This window comes from Myotis brandtii, unplaced genomic scaffold (genome assembly GCF_000412655.1).
Source record: "Myotis brandtii unplaced genomic scaffold, ASM41265v1 scaffold397, whole genome shotgun sequence".
Taxonomy (NCBI): domain Eukaryota; kingdom Metazoa; phylum Chordata; class Mammalia; order Chiroptera; family Vespertilionidae; genus Myotis; species Myotis brandtii.
In genome coordinates, this window is record NW_005365229.1 from 4,746,649 (window position 1) to 4,757,882 (window position 11,234).

General features: G+C 50.5%; 1 protein-coding gene across 1 annotated transcript in view; it reads left to right on the top strand.

The window, feature by feature from the left end:
- The window catches only part of CREBBP (CREB binding protein), a 163,695-nt gene extending 154,407 nt beyond the window's left edge, over window positions 1-9,288 (top strand). The window contains 5 exon segments of the mRNA XM_014545140.1: window positions 276-443; window positions 3,749-3,910; window positions 4,267-4,548; window positions 6,102-6,767; window positions 6,769-9,288. Coding sequence (XP_014400626.1) covers window positions 276-443; window positions 3,749-3,910; window positions 4,267-4,548; window positions 6,102-6,767; window positions 6,769-8,247 — 2,757 coding nt within the window. The 3' untranslated portion in view covers window positions 8,248-9,288.
- Window positions 9,289-11,234: the final 1,946 nt, after the last annotated feature.

Sequence of the window (11,234 nt, forward strand, 5' to 3'; positions counted from 1 at the left end):
TAGAATTGTATTCACTTAACGAGGATCAGAAAGCCAAAGGAAAAAAAGTGAAATAAAAATGTAAAAGCATCTTATCTGCAGTCTATCAAGATTTCTAGTTGGCAGTCTGAAAGCAGTGCTGTCCTGTCGTCCGTTTAAATTGGCTGATCTTGGCCATTGTGCACCATGGGAATATGCTGCACCGGGATCCTCTTCTGTGTTGTGGCTGCTCTGCCCCTTCCTCAGGAGCTTTGCCTGGGCCCCTTATCCCACTGCTGTGCTTTGTTTACTCTCAGGACATTTTCAAACAAGCAACTGAAGACAGGCTCACCAGTGCCAAGGAATTGCCCTATTTTGAGGGTGACTTCTGGCCCAACGTGTTGGAGGAGAGCATTAAGGAGCTGGAACAAGAAGAAGAAGAGAGGAAGAAGGAAGAGAGCACTGCAGCCAGCGAGACTACAGAGGTAAAGCCCCTACGTCCCACTACCCCACCCTCCTGGAAAGCTGGTGCCCCAGATGTGTACGCTGAAGGACGAATTCTGGCAGGTTGGAAAGTGAACTTATGCTGTTGCGTTCATAGGGTGTGGCCTTCTTTTTGTGTGTGGTGGTATTTTCCTGCATAACCTCACCTTGTCACTATGCACAATATGTCTGGGGCTTGGAAACACAAACCACACTGGTTGCTGGGCGAGCTGAGATGTGGGCACTAGAGACACATCAGGGGACAGGAGGTGCTTACTCCAGCATCTCTGGGCATAACAGAGAGGGCCAAGGCACAGAAAGATGAGAGGTGGGTGCCCTGCCAGGGAGCCCAGAACAGATGGAGACAGAAACAGGTGTGTCATGAATGTGTCACAGCCAGGGACCAATCAATTGATTTAAAAGAGTATTTTACAAACTAAACACACACACCTGCAGCTCTTTCTGTGGTGTCCGCACTTGCACTCACGCTGTGTGCAGTCATGAGCCTGAGCAGTGCACTGAGAACTAAGGAAAAGACCATCCCTGCCCTCAAGGGATATATGTTCTAGTAGGAGAAACAAGAAAAACACATGCCCAGCACACTCGGAGATAGTGGTGCAAGCTGTGGAGAAAAGGAAGCACAGGGAATAGGAGGGAATGGGGGGAGGGGCTTGTCTGGGCAGAGGCATCTGAGCAGAGATTGACCTGGTGAGAAGGAACCCAGAGGGTCCCTGAGAGATGAAGCTTCCAGCAGGAGGAGGAGAAACTTTAGGCGTCCGAGTTGTGAGCAAGTGTGCCATGCTTTGGGGTGTCCAGTAAAACTTGGTGTTTTGGCTCGTAGCTGTAGAGGCTGTGGGAAATATGCTGTGTATCTTAACAGTAGCAGCCCCAGAGTTTGGGGTGGATCTTTGTGGCATGTGAGGAAAATCCTGGGTTAGGGTTGCCCGTTGTGTCTGTTGCTGCCTCTACCTGAGGGAAGAGGAAGAGGGAGAGCATATTTGGGGGAAGAAGTCAAGAATTGGCTGCAGACATGTTAATGTTGCAATGCCTATAAATATCCAAGAGGAGCCCTGGCCAGTTGCTCAGTGGTTAGAGCTTCGGCCCTAGGACTAAAGGGTCATGGGCTTGATTCCCAGTCAAGGACATGTACCTCGTTGCCTGCCTCTGGCCTACTGTTGGTGGGGCTTTCTGGGAGATAGAAATAGATAAAGGCTGATGCCTGAGCCAGCCATTGCTAACCATGGATTTGCATGTGGTGGAGATAGCAGGACATGGAGGTGAGGGATGGAGGCACCATTCTGGGTTTCCAGTTCACATAACTAAGGGTTGGCTTAGTTACGGACAGCACTTGTGATGGAATGATGCTTTGCCATTAAAAGTGGTCTTAATAGGAGACATGGAAAGGTGCTTGCCATAGTGGAGAAGCACCAGGAACAACCTCAACTTGTGTATGACCCCCAACTTTGTAAAGAAAAATATACAAAGTAAATGTGCATAGCAGCTATTGCTTTGGTGGCAAAAAAAAAATACATATTTTTGTTATTTGGCTATGTTTTATAAACTGTAAAGTAAATCTATATATTTTATAACTTTTGAAATAAAGGCTTTAGCCCGGCTGGTGTAACTCAGTGGCTGGGCATCGACCTATGAACCAGGAGGTTGTGGTTCTATTCCTGGTCAGGGCACATGCTCGGGTTGTGGGCTCAGTCCCCAGTTGGGGGCGTGCAGGAGGCAGCCAATCAATGATTCTCTCTCATCATTGATGTTTCTCTCTCCCCCTCTCCCTTCCTCTCTCTAAAATCAATAAAAAGATTTTTTTAAAATAATAAAATAAAATATAGGCTTTATATTTTAGAATAAAGGCTTAGAGAAAACTTGAGCAGATGATACAGAGTTACTTGTATTCTAGTACCTGGCATCTTGAATCCGTGTGCTGCATTTGTTACAATTGCGAAACCAATATTGATACATCATTGTTAACCAGAGTCCAAAGTTCATTCAATGTCCTTAGTTTTTATCAGTGACCTTTTCTGATCTGGGTCCACGTTACTTCCAGTTGTCAGGACTTCTTAGTCCCCTCCTGGCTCTTTCTCAGAGTTGGTGGTGGTGGAGGAGGTAGGGTGCAACTGCACTTCCCCTAAAGCAGTGGTTCTCAACCTGTGGGTCGCGACCCCTTTGGCAGTCGAACGACCCTTTCACAGGGGTCACCTAAGACCATCCTGCATATCAGATATTTACATTACGACTCATAACAGTAGCAACATTACAGTTATGAAGTAGCAACGAAAATAATTTTATGGTTGGGTCACAACATGAGGAACTGTATTTAAAGGGCCAGAAGGTTGAGAACCACTGCCCTAAAGTGTCACTCCTTTCAGCACCAGTGTATGTGTGTGTTTATCTCTCTCCCCACCCTTCTTGCCTTCTCTCCCTACCTCTTCCTCTCTCTCCCCTAGTTATAAACTAAGTTCTTTGGACCAGACCAAATGAGCGTTCTCACCTTGAAACCTGAATGACTAAGCCTGAGTTTTTCCCGGAGTAGGAGCATTTTAACTGAGCAGCAAAAACGCTTAGACTTAAGCCAGTTGCAGCACTAATGGTGTGTTTCAGGCCTGAGTGGGCCTGGGGAATGGGAGCAGGGTCAGGAAGATGTCCTGTAGCCTTGCTTGGGACCTCCTCCTATCTGTGCAGCGGCTTCATTAGCACCTTTCCCATTTCTCTCACTTGTGGATATTTGGAGTCTTTCAAAAGCAAAGAATAAGCCGCTGAGCATGCAGGATATGCCATGGAACTGCAGGTGTCCAGTGGGATGACGTGAAACAATGTAAAATTGCTTCCTCTTCTCTGTTGCTAGATTCCAAATTAGCATCCCAGGTGTGTTCTTCCCTCAAGAGGTAACGTGTCCTGTGGCCTTCATGACACAGGCCACACTTGCTCTCTGTTGATGTATCACCACTGTGCCCATTGGGGTCTTAGCTGAATATACAGGCCCTGCTTCCATCCTCATCACTTTTCCCGCTGCAGTTTCCTGTGAAGGCAGCAGTGTGTTTACACAGCCCATATAGGTAGAGATCTGCAAAGGGTGCTTCCTGGAGTGACAGTCCTTTCAGCACCCAGAGTGAGTATGTGTGCTGACTTGTCCAGATGAGATGATCACAGGCACTTGTTATTTTATTTCCTGTGTTCCATTAACCCTGGTTCTGTGTTGAGCACATCCACAATCCAGGGCCTGGAGCTGGGAGTCCCAGCTAGATACTGGACCTGGAGGAGGAAGCTGGGCTTGTCTGACAAGTTTGTGTTGTTGCAGGGCAGCCAGGGTGACAGCAAGAATGCCAAGAAAAAGAACAACAAGAAAACCAACAAGAATAAAAGCAGTATCAGCCGGGCCAACAAGAAGAAACCCAGTATGCCCAACGTGTCCAACGACTTGTCCCAGAAGCTCTACGCTACCATGGAGAAACACAAAGAGGTGAGACACAGGGAAGGCCACAGAATCCAGGATTTGTGCCCCCCTGGACCAGGATAAAGGAGGGGGGTTGCTGAAGAAGCCACAACCCTGCCCCTGGCCAAGAGAAGGGAAAAGGCATGGTGACACTCTGTTTGGTGCACACAGTGGGAGGACCAGCCCCTAAAAGGCAGACCTGGCTGGTTGGATAACACCACACAATACATCGTCAAGTCAGTTCATCCCCAGGGAGTTGGGCCTTTGACACACCCCTGGGACAGCAGGTGTCAGGCTCAGCGCAGTCTCAGTTCTGCAAGCTGGGCCAGCCCTCCTCAGCACGCTCTCTGTGGGCTGACATACTCCTGCTGTTCTTCCTGCAGGTCTTCTTTGTGATCCACCTCCATGCTGGGCCTGTCATCAATACGCTGCCCCCTATTGTTGACCCCGACCCCCTGCTCAGCTGCGACCTCATGGATGGGCGCGACGCCTTCCTCACCCTCGCCAGGGACAAGCACTGGGAATTCTCCTCTCTGAGGCGGTCCAAGTGGTCCACGCTGTGCATGCTGGTGGAGTTGCACACCCAGGGCCAGGACCGCTTTGTCTACACCTGCAATGAGTGCAAGCACCATGTGGAGACACGCTGGCATTGTACCGTGTGCGAGGTAGGCCCATATCTCCCTCCCTGTGCCTCGCTCTGACAGAACTGGCAGTGCTGGTGTGGTCCACGAGTCTGAGGTCCCCTTGGCTGCTCCCAGCCCTCTGTGGTCTATGCATTTGCATTTTAGGTTGAACTGTTAGACAGTTGGCACTTCTCAGGGGAGAAAAATGACCACTTTTCCTCTAAGGGCACTGTTGATTATGAGATAGATTGTTTGTTTTATTTTAGTTCACACATAAGAAGCTCTAACTCTTATTGATTGGGTTCCTGCTATGTGACTGCACTAGGTTCAACACCAGACATTCAAGATAAAAAGCCTCTCTCCCTTCGTGGAGCATGGTCTGGTCCTGAACAAACTGAGCATGACAGTGACAGGATCCCCTTGGCAGGACAAGCGAGTCTTCCTGGGAGTCAGCAAGCACTGACCTGTCTAGATGAGGAGACGACCACAGGCACTTGTTATTCCCTGTGTTTCATTAATCCCGGCTCTGTATCGGGCACATCCACAGTCCTCGTGGTGCCAGAGCAGGAGCATGGAGAGAGCAGGAGAGGCGTTGGCAGTGCTTTGATCCTTCCAGAACTCTGGTAACCCTCCTCCCTTGTCTTGGTTGGACCCCATGGCCATACCACACTGTCTTCCCCCTGCAGAGGTCTTGTCCCCTGTGCGCAGGGGCGGGTCTTTCTCTTGCATAGATGGGTCCCTCACATGGGGTGAGCCAGGCTATTTTGAGCCCTCCATCTCGCCCCCTGCAGACAATCATAGACTCCTCCCAGTCCAATGTCGGCCTCCAGGATGATCTCCACAGTCTTGGGCCCTACAGAAGTGGCTCTGTGATCTCTGAGGAGGAGAGCAGAGCCTTTGTAATGCCCTCATCTTTACTTACTGCTTTTTCCAACCTCCTTTTGTTCTCCCTCTCATTTCCTACTGCTGGGATTTTCACATCTTTACTATGAAAAGGTTATTAGTCCTGGCCATCGGCTCCATTCTCTGCTCTAGCACCTGTTGTCTGTCTCTAGACGTAGGTGGCTTTTAGAAATCTGGGGAGAGGGCCTTTCTCCCGGCGAAGGCCTCTTAGCTCCAGTGCCCTCCTGGACCGCCCTGCAGAGCTCTGGGGGTGCACTGAGGGCACCCAATCTCTAGGAACTCAGGTCTGTGGTACTTCAGATGCTCATGTGGCAGGCACTTGGGAGCAAATGGGTATAGCAACAGTCACTCCCCAGGCCAGGCATGGGGCGGGATGGCTGGGTGTGATTCCCAGGGTGCAGAGGAAGGAAGGAAAGGGGAACCAGTGCCCACCAATGTACTCGAAAGCCTTGGGTGGACATGAAGCCACACACCGTATGCATGGGTGAGCCTATGTACCTGCTCACAAGGTTGGGAAATGTGAGGGGGTCCCTGGAAGAGTGCGGGGCGAGGGCGAGTAGATGGATCTTGTGGTCTTTGGAGCCTTTCGGGCTGTGGAGGAGTTCCCAGAAGTGAAGGTTCCAGCGGGTGGCTGGGATGTCTAACGCTGGGCCACATGCTGATGCTAGCCTGACCCCTTTCTTTGTCTGCAGGACTATGACCTTTGCATCAACTGCTACAACACAAAGAGCCACACCCACAAGATGGTGAAGTGGGGACTGGGCCTAGACGACGAGGGCGGCAGCCAGGGTGAGCCGCAGTCTAAGAGCCCCCAGGAGTCACGGCGCCTGAGCATCCAGCGCTGCATCCAGTCCCTGGTGCACGCCTGCCAGTGCCGCAATGCCAACTGCTCGCTGCCGTCCTGCCAGAAGATGAAGCGGGTTGTACAGCACACTAAGGGCTGCAAGCGCAAGACCAATGGAGGCTGCCCAGTATGCAAGCAGCTCATTGCCCTTTGCTGCTACCATGCCAAACACTGCCAAGAAAACAAATGCCCCGTGCCCTTCTGCCTCAACATCAAACACAAGCTCCGCCAGCAGCAGATCCAGCACCGCCTGCAGCAAGCGCAGCTCATGCGCCGGCGAATGGCCACCATGAACACCCGCAACGTGCCTCAGCAAAGTCTGCCTTCCCCTACCTCAGCACCACCAGGGACCCCTACACAGCAACCCAGCACACCCCAGACACCACAGCCCCCAACCCAGCCCCAGCCCTCGCCTGTGAGCATGTCACCAGCCGGTTTCTCCAGCGTGGTCCGAACTCAGCCCCCCACCACAGTGTCCACTGGGAAGCCCACCAACCAGGTGCCAGCCCCACCACCCACCCGCCCAACCCCCACCTGCAGCAGTGGAGGCGGCCCGGCAGATTGAACGCGAGGCTCAGCAGCAGCAGCATCTGTATCGGGTGAACATCAACAACGGCATGCCCCCGGGACGCACAGGCATGGTGACTCCCGTGAACCAGATGGCTCCTGTGGGCCTGAATGTGCCCCGACCCAACCAGGTCAGTGGGCCTGTCATGCCCAACCTGCCCCCCGGGCAGTGGCAGCCAGCTCCCATCCCGCAGCAACAACCGATGCCGGGCATGCCCAGACCCGTGATGTCTATGCAGGCCCAACCAGCTGTAGCCGGACCACGGATGCCTAACGTGCAGCCGCCTCGGAGCATCTCACCCGGCGCCCTGCAGGACCTGCTGCGGACCCTGAAGTCTCCCAGCTCCCGGCAGCAGCAGCAGCAGGTGCTCAACATCCTCAAGTCAAACCCTCAGCTGATGGCAGCTTTCATCAAACAGCGCACAGCCAAGTACGTGGCCAGTCAGCCCGGTCTGCAGCCCCAGCCCAGCCTCCAGGCCCAGCCGGGCCTGCAGCCCCAGCCTGGCCTGCACCAGCAGCCCAGCCTGCAGAACCTGAATGCCATGCAAGCCAGCGGGCCACGGCCCGGTGTGCCTCCGCAGCAGCAAGCAATGGGAGGCCTGAACCCCCAGGGTCAGGCCCTGAACATCATGAACCCAGGACACAACCCCAGCATGGCAAGTATGAATCCACAGTATAGAGAGATGCTGCGGAGGCAGCTGTTGCAGCAGCAGCAGCAACAGCAGCAACAGCAACAGCAGCAACAGCAGGGCAGTGCTGGCATGGCTGCAGGCATGGCAGGACACAGCCAGTTCCAGCAGCCTCAAGGACCTGGAGGCTATCCCCCAGCCATGCAGCAGCAGCGAATGCAGCAGCACCTGCCCATGCAGGGAAACTCCATGGGCCAGATGGCAGCTCAGATGGGACAGCTCAGCCAGATGGGGCAGCCTGGGCTGGGCGCAGACAACACCCCCAACATCCAGCAAGCTCTGCAGCAACGGATTCTGCAGCAGCAACAGATGAAGCAGCAGATTGGGTCCCCAGGCCAGCCAAACCCCATGAGCCCCCAGCAACACATGCTCTCAGGACAGCCACAGGCCTCGCACCTCCCTGGCCAGCAGATGGCCACATCCCTTAGTAGCCAGGTGCGATCTCCGGCCCCTGTCCAGTCTCCACGGCCCCAGTCCCAGCCTCCACATTCCAGCCCATCACCACGGATACAGCCCCAGCCTTCACCACACCACGTCTCACCCCAGACTGGTTCTCCCCACCCAGGACTTGCAGTCACCATGGCCAGCTCCATAGATCAGGGACACTTGGGGAACCCCGAACAGAGTGCAATGCTACCACAGCTGAATACCCCCAACAGGAGTGCATTGTCCAATGAGCTGTCCCTGGTCGGCGACACCACGGGAGACACCCTAGAAAAGTTTGTGGAGGGTTTGTAGCATTGTGAGAGCATCACTTTTTTTTCCTTTCATGTTCTTGGACCTTTTGTACTGAAATCCAAGCATCTAGGTTCTTTTTATTCCTAGATGGAACTGCTACTTCCAGGCCACGGAAGGGTAGATTGCTGTTTAAAGAAACAATACAAAGAATATATTTTTTTGTTAAAAACCAGTTGATTTAAATATCTGGTCTCTCTTTTTGTTTTTTGTTTTTGTTTTTTTGTTTTGGGGGGAGGGGGGATTGTTTGGATTTTTTGTCGTCATTGCTGGTGACTCATGCCTTTTTTTAACGGGAAAAACAAGTTCATTATATCCATATTTTTTATTTGTATTTTCAAGACTTTAAACATTTATGTTTAAAAGTGAGAAGAAAAATAATATTCAGAAACTGATTCTTGAAATAATGCAAGCTTATAATGTATCCCGACAACTTTCTGATGTTGCGGGAAGATTTTTTCTATTGTGAACTCTGTGGGCGTTCTCCAAGTATTACCCCTGGACGATAGGAATTGGCTCCTACGTGCACACACATACACACCCACACACATCTATCTATACATATTGGCTTAAGCCAACTCTTGTCTTGCAGATGTAGAAATTGTTGCTTTGTTTCTCTGATAAAACTGGTTTTAGACAAAAAATAGGGATGATCACTCTCTTAGACCATGCTAATGTTAATAGAGAAGAGCATTCTTTCTTCTATGTGAAACTTGAAATGAGGAAAAGCAATTCTAGTGTAAATCATGCAAGCGCTATAATTACTATAAATAAGAAAATTCAAGAAGATTCAATCACTGTATAGGACGGTAAAGTACCAACTCATTTCTTATATCATATTGTTAAATAAACTGTGTGCAACAGACAAAAAGGGTGGTCCTTCTTGAATTCATGTATATGGTATTAACACTTAGTGTTCGGGGTTTTTGTTAATGAAAATGCTGTTTTCAACATTGTATTTGGACTATGCATGTGTTTTTTTCCCCCATTGTATATAACGTACCGCTTAAAATTGATATAAATTACTGAAGTTTTTAACATGTATTCTGTTCTTTAAGATCCCTGTAAGAATGTTTAAGGTTTTTATTTATTTATATATATTTTTGGAGTCTGTTCTTTGTAAGACATGGTTCTGGTTGTTTGCCCGTAGAGGAGGGGGGTGGGCAAAGTCCTAGTAGTCATTCAGATGGCCACAGGACTCAACCGAGACCTGGAATATTCTTTCCAGTGACCGAGACAGTCAGCTCCGTGATGGCTGTACACATTCGATGCTCACGAAGGCACTTCACCCACAGAGCTAGGGACACAAATGGGTCAGTAAAAGTACTTTGCCTCCTGTCCACCATCCCTCTCTTAGTCACCCCACCCCAGCAACCCTAGGGAGGTTCCTGCATTTGTTTTTGGTCTACCCCACCCCCCTTCCTATATGCCGATTCCAATCCCAGAATTGATGCAAAGGGTGCTCCAGGGAGTAGAGGTGGTTTCTGGGCCCCCTCCCCCTGAAATTGTTTGTTCAGTGGGGAGGATGCCGCCATGCAGTATGTCCTGCACAGCCTCCAACACTGGGCTGGACAGACAGAGCTTTAGCCCTTCATTCCCCACCCTCTAGAAATAGTGAGGTGCAGTCCTGGAGGCTGCTGAGGGGCGACTAGAGCCCTGGCCACCAGCCTTGCTGTGGTGAGAAGCCGCCTCCAGCTTTCAGGGATACTTGCACTCGGGCACCAGGTCGGCCCCTCTGTGTCCAGTTTCAGGTGACCTTACTGAGGGTGACACTAGAGTTCCTGAATGCTGTAAAAATCCCATCTGAGAGGACCGCCACCACCTGGATAGTTGAAATTAGTCCTCTAGAGTATGCCCCCTTCCAGGGCACTGGTGAACTGAGTTCTGTCTCATCGCTTGCCCCCCCAACCAGAGAGTGGTCTAGATCAGGAGTTGTGTTAAATTTTGAAATTGTTGCCCAAATAGCTTTTGTTTGGGCCCTGTGTTTACAGAAATATTTTCAAAATACTTGATTCGGGAATCTAAATTTGAGGAAACTTTCTAAGAAATTTGTTTTAGCACAGAGCTTACTTAGAATCTTCTAGATTAAGCCAAGTAAGAATAAGATCATCTGGCCGTCCTTGCTCAGCTTGCCCACTTCTCGCACCCATGACGCTCTTTCTCCCCCAGTTGGAAAGCCCTGACCCCCTGTTCAGACAGGAAGGGGTGAGCCATCTGGGGCCCTAGAGAGGCGGCCCAGGCCCAAACTCCAGATGTGCAGCCTTTTAACAGTGGGAGGCATCTTTTTTCAGATGATCCTGGAATCCAAAACTGGACCGACCTCATCTTGGAGTCCACGTCCCTGCAATCCAGATGCCAAAGGATGCAGCTGAGGGTGTGGTCTGTGGGTGCCCATCCTGCACTTGGCGTATGGAAATGTCTCTAAGAGCTGGAAAGCCCGGATGCTGTGTCTCAATGCTGTATACTTAGGAGGAGAAGAAAACAGTCCTATATTTGTGATCAAAAAGAGGAAACTTGAAATGTGCTGGTGTTTATAATAAAAGCTGGTAAAACTGCTTGGATTCAAAGATGGTTCCAGTTGGCTAATGACCCTTAGAATTAGCTTAGCAGCTAGTCAGCATAAGACTGAAAGGGCTTGGTTGAGTTTGTCTAGTGAGTGTGTTTGACTATGTTTTTGAGAATTTAGCATGTTAAAAGCAGGAATTGAATGCAACCTCTGCAAAGGCTTCAATTTTTAAGATCTCAGGCTGAAGACACACAACTTTCTCCTTTTGATTGCTATAAAATGAAACCAAAGACTATTTAAGCCAAACAGAGCTTTTATCACTGCATAGGAGAATGGGCTACTCTGAAAAAGGAAAGTCCTTTGATGACGGAGCTGAGTTCTAGGAAATAGTCATTGTGCCATAGGAAGTTCTTTACTCGAGAACAGTGCTGGGAAGTAGACACTGCAGCAATGTCACCTTAGCCAGTGGATGTGCAGGAGCATG